Source organism: Amblyraja radiata, chromosome 21 (assembly GCF_010909765.2).
Source record: "Amblyraja radiata isolate CabotCenter1 chromosome 21, sAmbRad1.1.pri, whole genome shotgun sequence".
NCBI classification, from domain to species: Eukaryota; Metazoa; Chordata; class Chondrichthyes; order Rajiformes; family Rajidae; genus Amblyraja; species Amblyraja radiata.
Genome location: NC_045976.1, coordinates 43771991 through 43787962, shown reverse-complemented (window position 1 = coordinate 43787962; position 15972 = coordinate 43771991). Strand labels below are relative to the sequence as shown.

The 15972-nt window shown below is 48.1% G+C and overlaps 1 protein-coding gene across 2 annotated transcripts in view; it reads right to left on the bottom strand.

The window, feature by feature from the left end:
* Nucleotides 1-2674: 2674 nt before the first annotated feature.
* Nucleotides 2675-15972, bottom strand: part of sema3e (semaphorin 3E) — a 53465-nt gene continuing 40167 nt past the window's right edge. Inside the window, exons 9-17 of one of the 2 annotated variants that reach the window (XM_033040221.1) lie at nucleotides 15060-15129; nucleotides 12645-12789; nucleotides 11562-11793; nucleotides 10582-10673; nucleotides 9946-9987; nucleotides 9136-9302; nucleotides 6242-6306; nucleotides 4681-4820; nucleotides 2675-3665 (exon numbers count right to left, since the gene is read on the bottom strand). In XM_033040221.1, coding sequence (XP_032896112.1) covers nucleotides 3207-3665; nucleotides 4681-4820; nucleotides 6242-6306; nucleotides 9136-9302; nucleotides 9946-9987; nucleotides 10582-10673; nucleotides 11562-11793; nucleotides 12645-12789; nucleotides 15060-15129 — 1412 coding nt within the window. In that variant the 3' untranslated portion in view covers nucleotides 2675-3206. The remainder of the gene's footprint in view (nucleotides 3666-4680; nucleotides 4821-6241; nucleotides 6307-9135; nucleotides 9303-9945; nucleotides 9988-10581; nucleotides 10674-11561; nucleotides 11794-12644; nucleotides 12790-15059; nucleotides 15130-15972) is intronic. The other variant, XM_033040222.1, reaches the window with a different exon arrangement.

Genomic DNA, 15972 nt, shown 5'->3' with positions numbered 1-15972 from the left:
TTAATTTCCCGAAATTTCATTCTAAATTATTGATCTATATTTATTGATGATTATTCAATTGTAGCTTTGGGATATAGAAGTTTGGAGAATATATGAACTTAATTCCACAAATGATTAGCCTTCAATACCATTGCATTGTTTCAACAATGAAGAGAAGTCACAGACGTCATGTTGAGGATCCAGGGTTTGCATCAAAGATTACAAAGTACAAAGTTAAACACTACAGAGGAAACCTTTAATTTGTTGCTATCTATTTTTGTTCAGGTTAAGGAGGAAAGATGTAAAATCCCATCACATTCAGTTCATGGATGGTTCAAAATCACTTGAATGCAGAGTAAAGATTCTTATTTATTACTTTTCACATCTACAGGTTTACAATGTAATTTATTTCCTTCATTGTGAATCCTTGACACACATACTGAATCATCTGCTATTAACAGACAACTAACAGCATTTACATTGCAAATGCCTCCTATGCATTGAAGCGTGTGTGGGCTGTGGATATCCTGTTCTACCAGTAGATGTGATGCACACATCTACAGGAGCATCAGGTGCAGGAGTAGGAGGCATCTTGTCAGCCTCTGGAGCCAGTACCACCACAGTGAACACTGGTACATAATTACAGACCCTTGAGTCTAGCCCTGGTGTTGGGTGCTCTGTGAAAAACCTGTAGACCGGATTCATCACATTTGGAAAAACACAATGGAAACAAAGAGACAGACACAAAATGCTGGAGTAACTCAGCGGGACAGGCAGCATCTCTGGAGAGAAGGAATGGGTGACGTTTCGGGCCAAGACTGGCCCTCAAGAACATTCCAAAGAGGGTGAGAGATACGGAAATACAGATACAGGCATGGGAAATCTGAAAAAAAGAACAGATGATGCCAGAAACAGCAGGTCAGGCAGCCTCCGTGGAAAGAAGCCTACATATCTTCTCCTCTCTCTGAAGGGACGTCTATGCTATAAGCCCAGCAAAGTGATCGCATTTCTTTAGTAATATCTACTAGGTGCCGTGGTTTTTCATGGCATGTTGGGCTTTCTTCTCCTGTCAGATGTGCTCCATATAGGAATCTCCCAGGGTTCAGTCTTAGGACCACTGTGTTCCAGTTACCTGTGAATAACGAGCTTGGATGTAGAGAGGGTTGAGAGGGAGAGATAGATCAGCCATGATTGAATAGCAGAGTGGACTGAAGAAGGGTCTCGACCTGAAACGTCGCCAATTCCTTCTCTCCATAGATGCTGCCTCACCCACTGAGTTACTCCAGCATTTTGTGTCCACCAGCAGTGGACGATGGGCCGAATGGCCTAATTCTGCTCCCATCACTTATGAACATGACCTTATGAGAGCATAATTTATGAATGAACCCATCGAACCTGCTGAAATAAAAGTATTGAGATTTACGTGGACAATGACTGGGAATTAGAGGCAGCATGGAACATAAACTAAACTAAACCTGGGGTCCTTACACATGGAAACAGAGGCCACGGAGGTCCAACAGGTAACCAGGAGACCAATGGAGTGTTGAATTTGGTTTCAAGAGAGTTAGAACATAGAGCTGTGCAGCACAGGAACAGGCCCTATAACCTGTAATGTCTGTGTCCAACATGATGCCAAGATCAACTCTTATATACCTGAAACTGGACACAAATGCTGGAATAACTCAATGGGTCAGGCAGCATGTCTGGAGAACATGGATAGGTGACATCTCAAGTCAGGTGTCCTCATCACCTATCCATGTTCTCCTTGTGTCCACATCTTGCCTGGCCACATACAGCTGCAATATACGAGTAGAAAAGTCTAGCACAACCTGAGTGGACACAAATGAGACCACATGTCGGCCATTGTGTGCATCACCTCATTGGAGGCTGTCCAGGGAAGGTTCAGGATGGTCCGCTGTACAGTGGAATTATGAGGAAACGTTGATTAGTTTAGGTCGATTCTCCTTGGAGTTTAGAAGAATGAGAGGCGATCTTTTTGAGCCAAGTAAGATTTCAAGGGGACATTAGATTCAATGCTGGGAGATGATTCGGCTAAGGGAAGGTTGAGGTGGAAGGAGCAGGGTATCGAATAAGGGGCGCCTATTTAGAATTTATTCACCCAAAGAATTCCGAGATGTTGGAGTGTCCGAACCCTTGAATATATTCAGAACTGGCAGAAAATTGGATCAGCCAAGATCCTACAGTGATGGAAAGGTCTTGAGGAGCTGATAAATGCCCATCTGTGGTCACCTGTGGCTCAGCTGGTAATGTGCGCCGTTTACCTGTCAGGTGTAACCATGGCGTTAGACGTAACTCTTTGACCTAAATGACATTGATTTGACACACTCATTGGATAAAATACACAAACTTTATATACTAATGGTATTTGTTGAAGCTTCACTCCTTTGAAGAATTGAAGGGACAGAGGTTTAGGGGTAACATGAGGGGGAACTTCTTTACTCAGAGAGTGGTAGCGGTGTGGAATGAGCTTCCAGTGGAAGTGGTGGCGGCAGGTTCGTTGGTATCATTTAAGAATAAATTGGATAGGCATATGGATGAGAAGGGAATGGAGGGTTATGGTATGAGTGCAGGCAGGTGGGACTAAGGGAAAAAAATTGTTCGGCGCGGACTTGTAGGGCCGAGGTGGCCTGTTTCCGTGCTGTAATTGTTATATGGTTATATGGTTATATGAATCTGGGGACATTTTCTTTGCTGGTGGAAAGACAATGAATGTTTAAAGTTATAATCATGCCGCAGGAAGCAATGGATACAATGATGTGAAATAGGCAGGAATATGGTAGATTCTCCATCTTTCAAAAGCATGTGTGAATGGCTTCACAAAATTATTAAATGTCAACAAGTATAATGGTTGAAATGTCAGTGAATGGTCAGAGAGAGAAGTGTACTATACTCAAAGTTACTTGAAAAGCTGTGCAGTATGTGTGTGTATGTGTGCGTGTGTGCGCGCGTGTGTGTGTGCGTGTGTGTGTGCGTGTGTGTGTGGGTGGGTGTGTGTGTGTGCGTGTGCGTGTCTGTGTGCATCTGCGTCTGTTTCTTTCTCACACCACCAGTGACACACACCAACACACCTTGTGAAAGTGTCATCTCAGGAATCCAATTGTCCAAACCCAGAGTCTACAACGGCTTGTGTAGATGAGACACATTCCCCAAACCTCTCTGCCTCCCACCATTGCATGGTCTGTGATTCTCGGACTGCTGCACCTGCCTCATGGATCAATAACGTGGCGTGGTGATCGGCGGTGATCTGCCAGGTCTCTGCTCCTCACCTTCCTCTCCTGTACGTTGCTGAACTTCCACTTACTTGCAGCTGCCCGGTTTTTCTTTCTCCTCTTGTCCGAGCACCACACTTTGTGGCAGTACTCCTCCACCCGCTGTAAGTGAGTGTAGCCAAGTAGCTGCAGGAAGTCTTTGTACCAGGGGCTTCCCCCTTGCTGGGTGCCCTGCTGTAGGACACAGGGCTGTCTGCGGGCTAGACTCTCCTCATTGCCCGTGTGAAACAGTCCTTCAATCTGACCCTCCAGCAGCACATGCAGCCTGATTCTGGCCACCGTCTGTGTGAAGCCGTGTTCTCTCGACTTGCAGAAGTACATTCCACCATCCAGCCTGTGCAGGTTGAGAAGCAGCAGCCCCAGGTCTGTTTTAATCACCCGCTCATCTGTTTTGACCTGAGAGAATATCAATGTAAATGCGTCTCTGACCCACCCTACAAGATCCAGGAGAAATTAAACACAGTCGAAACTATTCAGTGAAAGGGCAGCAAGAGTCGGGGTGAACTGTGGGAATCCAGAAACAGCAGGAAACTAACAGCGTTATTCTTTAGGAATGCAGAAAGGTGAAACTAAAGAGCTGTCAAAAATGAGTTAAGCTGCCGATATAACAAAGCACAGAATGTAAAATGTACGAACAAGAACTGCAATAAAATGTTGTAATGGTGTGATCACAGAATCACCTTTACACAATGACCAGGTCTGGGAACTAAATGTTGCAGATTATTTAGGACAAGTAAGGTTGGTAAATATAGTGTAGATGGACTGACAGAAGAGAAGATAAAGGCAGCAGAGGCAGTCGTGAAGCTGGAAAGGATGCAGAGATTTAGAGGATTTTGCCAGGACCGAGCCTGAGCTATAGGCAGAGGCTGGAGCAGGCTGGAACTCTATACCTTGGAACGCAGGAGGATGAGGGGTGATCTTATAGAGGTGTACAAAATCATGAGAGGAATAGATCGGGTAGACAGACAGAGTTTTTCCCAGAGTTGGGAATTCAAGAACTAGAGGACATAAGTTTAAGGTGGGAGGGGACAGATTTAATAGGAACCTGAGGGGTAACTTTTTCACACAGAGGGTGGTGGGTGTATGGAGTGAGCTGCCGGAGGAGGTAGTTGTGGCAGGTCCTATAGCAACATTTAAAAGATACTTAGACAGGTACATGGATAAGACAGGTTTAGAGGGACATGGGCCAAACGCTGGGAGGTGGGATTAGTGTAGATGGGACATGTTGGGTTTAAGGAGCGTAGCGTGATAAAGCCTTGGATCAAGGGGACCAGGTGAGGAGCGGGGAGGGGTGGGGGGAGGTGGGGGGGGGGGGGGGGGGGGGGGGCAGGTTGCTATGCATCACAAGCATGCAGCACTCCCAGTCCACTTTGCAGTCTAACTTAAGGGGGTACAGTTGACATTCACTCACCTCTTCCTCTCTCGTATTGTACGATCCCTCCACAAACCAGAGGACCTGGGCTTGAGGTGATCGGGGAGAGCACTCCAGCAATGTACTGTTTCCCTTAATCCCATACAAAACTCTCTCTTCTGGTTTCGGCAAGGCCTCATCTGACCACAGAAGGAAAGCAAAGCAACAGGTGATGTCAACGTGGAATTTGTGATATTTGGCATCATACAGGAGTGCTGCCTCATTCAGTACCAACTCTGGCTACATGTTCACCATTGCATGTTTAAATACAGCATAACATTATGTCCACCACTCTGAATTGGGAAGTGCACACAATTGTGAGAGGAATAGATCGAGTAAACGCACAGTCGTGGAGGGAATTGGGAACTAGAAGGCAGAGGCAAAGGGGGGGAATGATTTTCTAGGAATCTGAGGGCTGACATTTACATGTGGTGGGTGTATGGAACGAGCTGCCGGAGGAGGTAGTTGAGGCTGGGACTATCCCAATGTTTAAGAAACATTTAGACAGGTACATGGATAGGACAGGTTTAGAGGGATATTGGCTGAACGCAGGCAGGTGGGACTAGTGTAGATGGGGCACGTTGGCCAGTATGGGCAAGTTGGGCCGAAGGGCCTGTTTCCACACTGTATCACCCTGTGACTCATTACACCCAATACGTTATTCAAAGAAAGACATGTGTGTTTCTCCTGTGCCTTTCACAAATTCAGGACCTGAGGAGTTGACCAAGCGTGTCGTACATACAGCACAGCAATTGTTCCCCACATGGACTTCAGCAAAACATCCTGTCTCCGTGATAGTGACAGGACGTTTATGGACAATGGTTAACATCTGGAACTTTTTAACCTACAAACTACAAGCCAATTAACCTGCACGTCTTTGAAGTGTGGGAGGAAGCCGGAGCACCCGAAGAAAACCCACGCAGGTCACAGGGCGAATGTACAAACTCCGTACAGACAGCACCCGTAGTCAGGATCAAACCCAGGTTTGTAGGTTAATTGGCTTTGGTAAAATTGTAAATTGTCCCTCATGTGTAGGATAGGGTTAGAGTGTGGGGATCGCTGGTCAGCACGGACTCGGTGGGCCGAAGGGCCTGTTTCTGTGCAGTATCTCTAAACTATAAAGTCTAAAGATGTGTAGAATTTGGTACTCAATGACACTGGGAAAATTCCAGAGATTTCCTGGAAGTGAGATGATCCAAGGAGGAAACGGAAGGTTATTGGGAGGGACAAGGTTTATGAAAGGAGGATGGGTGGAACATCTGGTCACTTACTGACAGCAGCAGCTCTGAGCAAGTGGCTATTTCAGCATCAAACACTTTGTTAGAAGATCTGAAAACTAACAGCTGGCACAATGAATATGAATGATATTTTACTATCACTATTTGTACATGTTTGTCTATCTGTGGTACTGCTGTTGTTTCATTGCGGGACAAATGACAATAAAACACTTTGACAAGTTTGCAATTATTGTCCAACTCCCCAGCATCAGCTGAAATAGCCCCTGACAAGCGTCACCGACTGTCTCATCACCAGCACGATGGTGACCTTGGTGGTGACATACCGTTTGTAAGGTCCTGGCATTGCCGAGCCACGTCTCCATGTTGGATATCCTGCCGACGGAACCGCCTGTGGGGGGGAGACGGACAAGGAGCATCACATCACCCTCTGATGAAGTCTACTCTAAACCCACTCCCAACACAACCTGTAATATCAGACATCATTAGTCTCTGACAACACGAGCAGATATAACCTTCTCCAGTACATGTGGCACAGCATCACTCTCCCACCATGGACAGTCATCGGGTCATTCAGCACTTGATAGGGTGTTCTTCAGTTCAAGAGTTCAAATCAACCCTTAGAGTCAAAGTGATAGAGTGTTACAGCATGGAAACAGGCCCTTCAGCCCAACGTGCCCACCCCGACCAACATGTCCCATCAACACTAGTCATAGAGTGATAGTGTAGAAACAGGCCCTTCAGCCCAACTTGCCCACCCCGACCAACATGTCCCATCAACACTAGTCATAGAGTGATAGTGTGGAAACAGGCCCTTCAGCCCAACTTGCCCACCCCGACCAACATGTCCCATCAACACTAGTCATAGAGTGATACAGTGTGGAAACAGGCCCTTCAGCCCAACTTGCCCACCCCGACCAACATGTCCCATCAACACTAGTCATAGAGTGATAGTGTGGAAACAGGCCCTTCAGCCCAACTTGCCCACACCGACCAACATGTCCCAGCTACACTAGTCCCACCTGCCTGCATTTGGCCCAGATCCCTCCAAACCTGTCCTATCCATGTACCTGTCCAGGTGTCTTTTAAACATTGTGATAGTCCCTGCCTCAACTACCTCATCTGGCAATGACGATAGTTTAAGGATCATTGGACACAGAACTGGTACTGAGATGGTAATGAAGTTGGCTGGGGCTGTGGACGCTCCCTGAGGTGCGGTCAGGAGGGGTGGTCAGGGCTGGTGGGGAGGGGAAGGGGGTCAGAGGTGGTGGAGGGGGGGTCAAAGTGGTGGAGGGATCAGAGGTCAGTGGTGGGGGTCAGAACTGCGGTGGGTCAGAGGTGGTGGAGGGGTTAAAGTGGTGGAGGAGTCAGAGATCAGAGGTGGTGCATCTCTTGACACTGCGCATCTCGTATGTGTATGTGACAAATAAACTTGACTTGACTTGACTTGGTGTGGGTCAGAACTGGGGGGGGTCAGGGGTGAGAGGTGGGGGCACCAGCCCTACAGTGCCACAGGGTGGTTCATTGGCCGCTTGCACATGCTGGCAGCTCCGGTTCGTTCCGTTAGATACCAGGCAGTGACGGCAGATGGTTCCTGTCCTCTACAGATGCTTTAGTTTGGGGGGGAAGTGGTTTAAATGTGTAAATCTGAACAAATCCTGCAGATCTGGTCAGGAATGGAGCTAGGCCCAACGCTGCCACCTGCAGGAGACCAGCGGCTCTGCAGATCCTCAAATACTTTAGAATCCCAGAACCAAAGGAGGCACCTCACTGAACTATTAAATATCCCACAGACGACAAGGTATGTCCACACCTGTATATGTCTGGGCAACAGGCCCTTCGGCCCACCGTGTCCATGCTAACCATCATACCCACCTATGATAATCCCACGTGCCTGTGTTAGTTGCTTAGCCCCGGTACCTGCTCATTCACCAACCTGCCCAGGTGATTGTAACACGTTGCTACATCTCCTGCCCCACCACATTCCAGATACTGTGTGAAATATTTACCCCTCAGATACCCTTTCAACCCCTCCCTCTCTCCTTAAACCCGTGCCCTCTAGTGTTCATCACCTCTCCTTAAACCCGTGCCCGCTAGTTTTCATCATGGGAACCAGGATCAGACTGTCTGACAGAGGTTTATATATTATCATATCACCTCTCTTGCATCCTCTCTCTCTCTCTCTCTCCGTACCTCCCCCACCCTAGTCATCATACTAGTTTCACTGTCTGTATAACTCGTTGTCCCACAGCCAACAATGGACCATTGTGGGCTCCACCTCTCCTTGATCATTGTTTTTTTTCTATATCTTTCATTTTCTCTCTATATCACCGTCTATATCGCTCGTTTCCCTTTCCCCTTACCCTCAGTCTGACCCGAAACGTCACCCATTCCTTCTCTCTAGAGATGCTGCCTGACCGCTGAGTTACTCCGGCATCTTTGAAACAAATCTTTGTTTGTGTGAAGTCTGGTGGGGAACCAAGTAGCAGAGGTGATGAAGATGGACACATTGTGATGTTTCTCTACAGATCTCACCCTGATTATCACCACAGACATAAGGCCATAAGTGATAGGAGCAGAAGTAGGCCATTCGGCCCATCAACACCATTCAATCATGGCTGATCTATCTCTCCCTCCTAACCCCATTCGCCTGCCTTCTCCCCGTAACCCCTGACACCCGTACTAATCGCAGCAAGGCAGCTGCATGCTACACTGTGGTCAGTTGCATGCTACACTGTGGTCAGCTGCATGCTACACTGCGGTCAGTTGCATGCTACACTGCGGTCAGTTGCATGCTACACTGCGGTCAGTTGCATGCTACACTGCGGTCAGCTGCATGCTACACTGCGGTCGGTTGCATGCTACACTGTGGTCAGTTGCATGCTACACTGTGGTCAGTTGCATGCTACACTGTGGTCAGTTGCATGCTACACTGCGGTCAGCTGCATGCTACACTGCGGTCAGTTGCATGCTACACTGCGGTCAGTTGCATGCTACACTGCGGTCAGCTGCATGCTACACTGCGGTCAGCTGCATGCTACACTGCGGTCAGCTGCATGCTACACTGCGGTCAGTTGCATGCTACACTGCGGTCAGTTGCATGCTACACTGCGGTCAGCTGCATGCTACACTGCGGTCAGCTGCATGCTACACTGCGGTCAGCTGCATGCTACACTGCGGTCAGTTGACAGTCAGCACTGCAAGGGGCAGAGGTAATTACCGTTTAGTGATGGCTGCGGCCATCATGTACCTGGTGCAGGTGTCTCCGTCCCAGGCACAATAGGGGTCTCTGGCGAGGCAGCAGTCCGTGCACGCTGAACCATACAGGTCACACTGATGAATCTTCACCTGAGCCACAACTGAGCTCGATGCAATGTACAACGTTTGCTAAATTAAAATGAGAAACAATCTCCCATCAGCCGTGATTCATTCATTTAATCAACTCGAGCTGCAGATTGTGGCTTGAATTGTTTGCAACTGTGAACAACACAAACACTGATTAGAAAATAATTGAAATAATAGACTCCTTGTTGGTAGATTCAGCCTGAAGAAACCGGAGCAGCTCAGAGTCTCAGAGAGAGAAGACCCAGCAGTCCATCAATACCTGCCCTGTCAGATGTGGAATTGCTGACGAACCAGTGTCCTGGTCTTGTGTCATCTACAAACACCTGCCCTCCTCATTATCACCTGCTCTTCACACCTGCCCTGACACCTGCACTCTGCCCTTCACACCTGCCCCGACACCTGGACATAACCCTGGGTCCTGGTCTTCCGTGAGCTCCACACTCTTCCATACACCTGCACTCCTCACTGATACCTGGCCCTCACACCTGCCCTCTGCAAGGTGAGGTGTGAAAGGCCCCTTTGACCATCAGGGGGACGTAGTGACCGCAGGTACCTCAGGGAGCAGCTGAGTGGACATTGCCTCAGGCCATCAATACTCATCAATTAACTACCTCCGCATGGTGACAGGGGGGGGGGGGAGAGAAGAAAGCTGGAAAATGGGCTTTATCCAGTTATGTGATCTTACCCGTTTAACAGAAATCTCCATACTGATGATTGGAGTTGGCACCTGAAATTGAAACAGATATTCTAGTTACTACAGAGCCAAAGATAGATACAAAATGCTGGAGTAACTCAGCGGGTCAGGCAGCATCTGTGGTGAAAAGGAATGAGTGACGTTTGGGGTCGAGCCCCATGTTTCTACAGAGCCTTCCTTCTAACATCTGCACAAGGTCTTCAGCTCTGGGTGGCACGGTGGTGCAGCGGGTAGAGCTGCTGCCTCACAGCGCCAGAGACCCGGGTTCCATCCTGATTACGGGTGCTGTCTGTACGGCATTTGCACGTTCTCCCCGTGACCTGCGTGGGTTTTCTCCAGGTGCTTTGGTTTCCTCCCACACTCCAAAGACGTGCAGGTTTGGAGGTTTATTGTCTTGGTTATAAATGTAAATTGTCCCTAATGTGTGTAGGATAGTGTTAATGTGCGGGGATCGCTGGTCGGCACGGACCCAGTGGGCCGAAGGGCCTGTTTCCATGCTGTATCTCTAAACTAAACTATAAAAGGAATAGGTGACGTTTCGGGCCGAGACCTTTGTTACTACAGAGCCTTCCTTCCCACAGCTGCACAAGGTGTTCAGAGACCAGGAGTGAATGTCCAAGCTCTCACCTTGAACACCTGAAGCTCCTCCAACAACACTTCCTCCATAGTTGCAGCATCCCGGTTGTAAATGACAATAATCTTCAGCACCAAGCCTGCATCTGGAGAGAATAAAATGATAGTTATACTCCGTGTACACGCACTCTGCAGTGTACACCGCGGGCACGTGTACAGATACCATTGGGATAAGTGTCCATCAAAGTGCCATTTCATGGCTGCTCCTGGTGCTGTCCCAAGCTATGAATTAACCTGAAGATGAATTGACAATATATTCAGTGACTAGAAGCTGGAGTCAGACTAGTTATCATAAAAATACTTCAGTTTTACGGTTCTGTAGGGACAGGGACAGATGCCCTCTTCACATAATTACAGCAGCACTCTCTGCAGTTTACCTGTGTCGATAGATGACACTATCTCTCAGCTCACCTGTGCAAATACACTGGACACATCACCTAGTTCACCTGCGTCAGTAGATCAATAGAAGTTCTGGATAGAGTGGATGTGGAGAGGATGTTTCCACTAGTGGGAGAGTCTAGGACCAGAGGGTACGGCCTCAGAATAAAAGGACGTTCCTTTAGAAAGGGGATGAGAAGGATTTTTTTTAGCCAGAGGGTGTTGAATCTGTGGGATTTGTTGCCACAGACGGCTGTGGAGGCCGCAAGTCATTGGGTTTTTTTAAGATGGAGATAGATAGATTCTTGATTAGTGCGGGTGTCAGGGGTTATGGGGAAAAGGCAGGAGAATGGGGTTGAGCGGGACAGATGGATCAGCCTTGATAGAATGGCGAGGACGATGGGCCGAATGGCCTAATTCTACTCCTATCACTTATGAACTTATGGCACCATCTCGCAGCTCACCTGTGTGAATAGACAGGGCATCTCTCAGCTCACCTGTGTGAATAGACAGGGCATCTCTCAGCTCACCTGTGTGAATAGACAGGGCATCTCTCAGCTCACCTGTGTGAATAGACAGGGCATCTCTCAGCTCACCTGTGCCGATGAACAAGACATCATATCGACCATCCTCAGCGTCCACGCGGTCAACCACCAGCTGCCTGAGGTGCTGCTGCCCGTCGGTTCTCATCAGCAGGGGTTTGTGGTGCAGGGGATGAACGGGCTGGTACATCAGGGGGTGACTGTGTATGAAACGCAGGACCTCGTCTGGGTAGTCCTTGGTGCTGTGATACTCAGCTCCAGGTAGGGCGTTGTTCTGGCCAGCACACTGTGAACAACAGCATGGTTTGTCTGAAGCCGGAGTCATCATCTCATTGCACAACAATGTTGGTGGGAGGCAGCACGGTGGTGCAGCGGGTAAAGCTGCTGCCTCACAGGGCCAGAGACCCGGGGGTCAATCACTATCCTGAAGGGTCCTTAACCAGAAACATTGACTCTGTTTCTCTTCGCACAGATAATCCCAGAAATTTTTTTTTTCAACCAAATTTGTAACTTACTGTCCATGCATGTCCTAGTCACCATTCTATTGGGTTTGGGTCCCCGCGGCCAAACGCAAGGTCGCGGCCTACAGGGGAAGCGGGCGTCCACAGCAGCCTACAGGAGGAGCCACTGACCGGGCCCTGCTTGTCTCCTGAAGACCAGAGAGTGAGAAGATGGAGCCAATGATGATGGTTGAGGTTGGTTGGGGAGGCGAGGGGCCCACCATGTCCTCAAGGTTGGATGCCGGAGGCACCCACCCCACAGGGAACAAAGGTGGACGGGCAACGAGAGGAGAGAGAGCGACGTGGAGAGGAGAGGAGAGACGAGAGGAGAGAGAGCGACGTGGCCTCCATGGAAGGAGACGACTGGAGGCCCGGCAGCAGCCTGGGACTCGCCTGGAACTGGCACCGCTCATAAGAGCTGTAGCGTGGACTTTGACAATGGTGCTGACACATGGCCCCTCTTGCAAGCGGGCTCTGTAGACTATTTCTGTACACTTGCTAATTGGGGGGTTGGCAATATTCTACTGGACTGTTTGTAAGGAAGAGTATTTCACAATGTGTTAGCACGTAGCACGTGTGACAATAGCAACACCATTGAAAGCCCATTGACATTGTTCATTTTAATGTTACTACTCACGGTGCCTGGTCTTGGATACGGCACCTTGCCCTCATAGGCTCCCCAATGATAATCCGGCCCACGCCTGTGAGCAAAGGGCCCGTGAAAGGCTTCACGGATGGCAGCCATGTGGTAAACACACACCGCGTAGCCCTGGAAGACGTTGCTGGAACACACACACACACGCATCACCATCAGCTAAGCACCCAGATCACAGCCATTCACATACTGTCTAAATACTTGATTTTAAAACTTGTCCGAGGGAAATTCGTGCTACATCCGTACTCTGTCTTTGCCTTTTACTTAGATAGGCACGGACAGAAAATAAAACAGATCATTGATCCGTGGTGAGTCTATCTGACATTGGTTTATTGAAGGTTTAACAGTGCACACTCTGAGAAACACTCTAAGAGAACCCAAAGTGTTTCAGAGATTCCACAATACCTACAGCATTTTATATTCTCATGACACAATGGTTACTTGTAGACCTGAAATAGACATCATTGATCAATATCTCTGTGAGCTTTCATCTTTGTCTTTCCCAGAGTTATCTTTAACCTTTTGTTTCCTGTTATTTTGAACACCTCCCTCCCATTTACCAGATGGGCAAAAGATCCATTTCCGGGGTATTTTATTACATTCAGCCTGGTTTACAATCTCCAATGTTATTCTATGAAAGCTAGCTGTGCCAGAGCTACACATATTGACACATTTAATTACCCTGCTAACAACTTGGTCATTTTCTCATCCTGTTATTCAATATGTATTAGAAACATGGAAACATAGAAACATAGACAATAGGTGCAGGAGTAGGCCATTCAACCCTTCGAGCCAGCTCCGCCATTCAATATGATCAAGGCTGATCATCAGAATCAGTACCTGTTCCTGCTTTCTCCCCGTATCCCCTGGATCCGTTAGCCCCAAAGACTAAATCTAACTCTCTCTTGAAAACATCCAGTGAATTGGCCTCCACTGCCTTCTGTGGCAGAGAATTCCACAGATTCACAACTCTCTGGGTGAGAACTCTCTAAACAGACTATAACCCACTCATCCTAATTATCATTCCCAACATTTCCAACAACAAAGCTCCTTTTGTACAACTGGGGTCTCCACTTTACACCGTTCAATATTCACTGGAAGAATGCAGGGACCACGCCAACCATCGGCAAACAACAGACTCCAAGATAATCCCGGAGAGCAGCCAAGAATGGAAGGGGTGGAGATAGGGGAGGGACCAAGCATGGAGACCAAGGTGGAGATAGTGGAGGACCAAGCATGGAGACCAAGAGTGGAGATATGGGTGGGACCAAGCATGGAGACCAAGCATGGAGACCAAGGTGGAGATAGTGGAGGGCCAAGCATGGAGACCAAGGTGGAGATAAGGGGGACCAAGCATGGAGACCAAGGTGGAGATGAAGGTGTGACCAAGCATGGAGACCAAGGTGGAGATGGAGGTGTGACCAAGCATGGAGACCAAGGTGGAGATATGGGTGTGACCAAGCATGGAGACCAAGAGTTGAGATATGGGTGGGACCAAGCATGGAAACCAAGGTGGAGATGGAGGTGTGACCAAGCATGGAGACCAAGGTGGAGATAGGGGGGACCAAGCATGGAGACCAAGAGTGGAGATATAGGTGGGACCAAGCATGGAGACCAAGGTGGAGATAGGGGAGGGACCAAGCATGGAGACCAAGGTGGAGATAGTGGAGGACCAAGCATGGAGACCAAGGTGGAGATATGGGTGGGACCAAGCATGGAGACCAAGGTGGAGATAGTGGAGGACCAAGCATGGAGACCAAGCATGGAGACCAAGAGTGGAGATATGGGTGGGACCAAGCATGGAGACCAAGAGTGGAGATATGGGGGACCAAGCATGGAGACCAAGGTGGAGATAGGGGGGACCAAGAGTGTCCCACCAACGTCATTATGATGAGACAGAAAGGAACTAAGGAGCATGTGGATGGAGATGTGAAACATGAGGGATTACCCAGCGGGTCAGGCAGCATCTGTGGAGAGAGAGATAGATGGACAATCACATGTTGGGCTGGCTGGGACGGACACTAAGTTCACCGTGAAGACTGTGTTGGCATTTGCATCTTGGGCAGAGGGTGCTGGGGATGATCTTTCTGGAGATCAGACAATTTGCAAATATGCACTGAATCTTCAAAACATAAACACAGAAACTCGAGACAGCAGGAGGCCATTCGGTCCTTCAAGACTGTTCTGCCTTTCAACACAATCATAGCTCGCCCTCTATCTCAATATAATATTCCCGTTTCACCCCATTAACCCTTGGAGCTTCCTCTGTCTGAAAGTCTGTCCAATGTGCTGCTAAAACCGTTGAATTTTCCTGTTTAGGTTTTGTTGAATTTCATGTGAAATGAACCAGCGGGTGTACAGGGCAATCCTTGGCATGTGGAGGAGGTAACTATTTACCTCGTGCTCCTGAACAAGATGTAAACATCAGGGTTCCTGTGGTCTCTGGTCTGTAACAGAAACACATCCTCTGTAAAACAGAAAAAAAAACAGGAAACTATTGATTACAGTTGTATATAAATTACTGATCAAGTGTCTCAATCTGCAAGTGTCAAAACACTGATTTAGTACTGAGGAGAAATGTGTACTGGAGTTTGACACTGTGTCCAAGGACCATGTAGATCGTTCATCTCTTGCAGATGAAAGAAACAAACCAGCTGTTGAATCTACAGCATCTCCATCAGTAGATTAATATTTGGGGCTAATCTGAGATTTGCACTGACTAGATGGGACCTAGTGTGTGTAAGATAGTGTTAGTGTGCGGGGATCTCTGATCGACACAGACTCGGTGGACCAAAGGTCCTGTTTCCGCGCTGTATCTCTAAACTAAACTACAAAAAGATACCTGGTTAGAGGTGGGATGGGTTTAGAGAATGATCTCCTAGTGATGGGAAGCTGCGGGAAGTTTCAGAACTGGAAGTAGTTTAGTTTAGTTTATTGCCGTGTGTACCGAGGTACAGTGAAAAGCTTCAAGTACAGGCAAAATCTAGCGATTAGTCCTGGCAGAATGGGCCACTGAATACACGTCTGATTAGTTTAGTTTAGTTTAGAGATACAGCGCAGAAACAGGCCCTTCGGCCCACCGAGTCCGCGCCGACCAGCGATCCCCGCGCACTAACACTATCCAACACACACTAAGGACAATTTACAATTTTTACCAAAGCCAATTAACCTACAAACAGAGATCAGAGATGGTGTCAGTGACAGGGCAAGCAGTGTCCATGGAGGGAGAAACAGAATCAACATTATAGTTTTGTCTGAATGGCTCTTAAATTGTATTGCTTTAGTTTTTAGTTTAGAGATAGAACGCAGA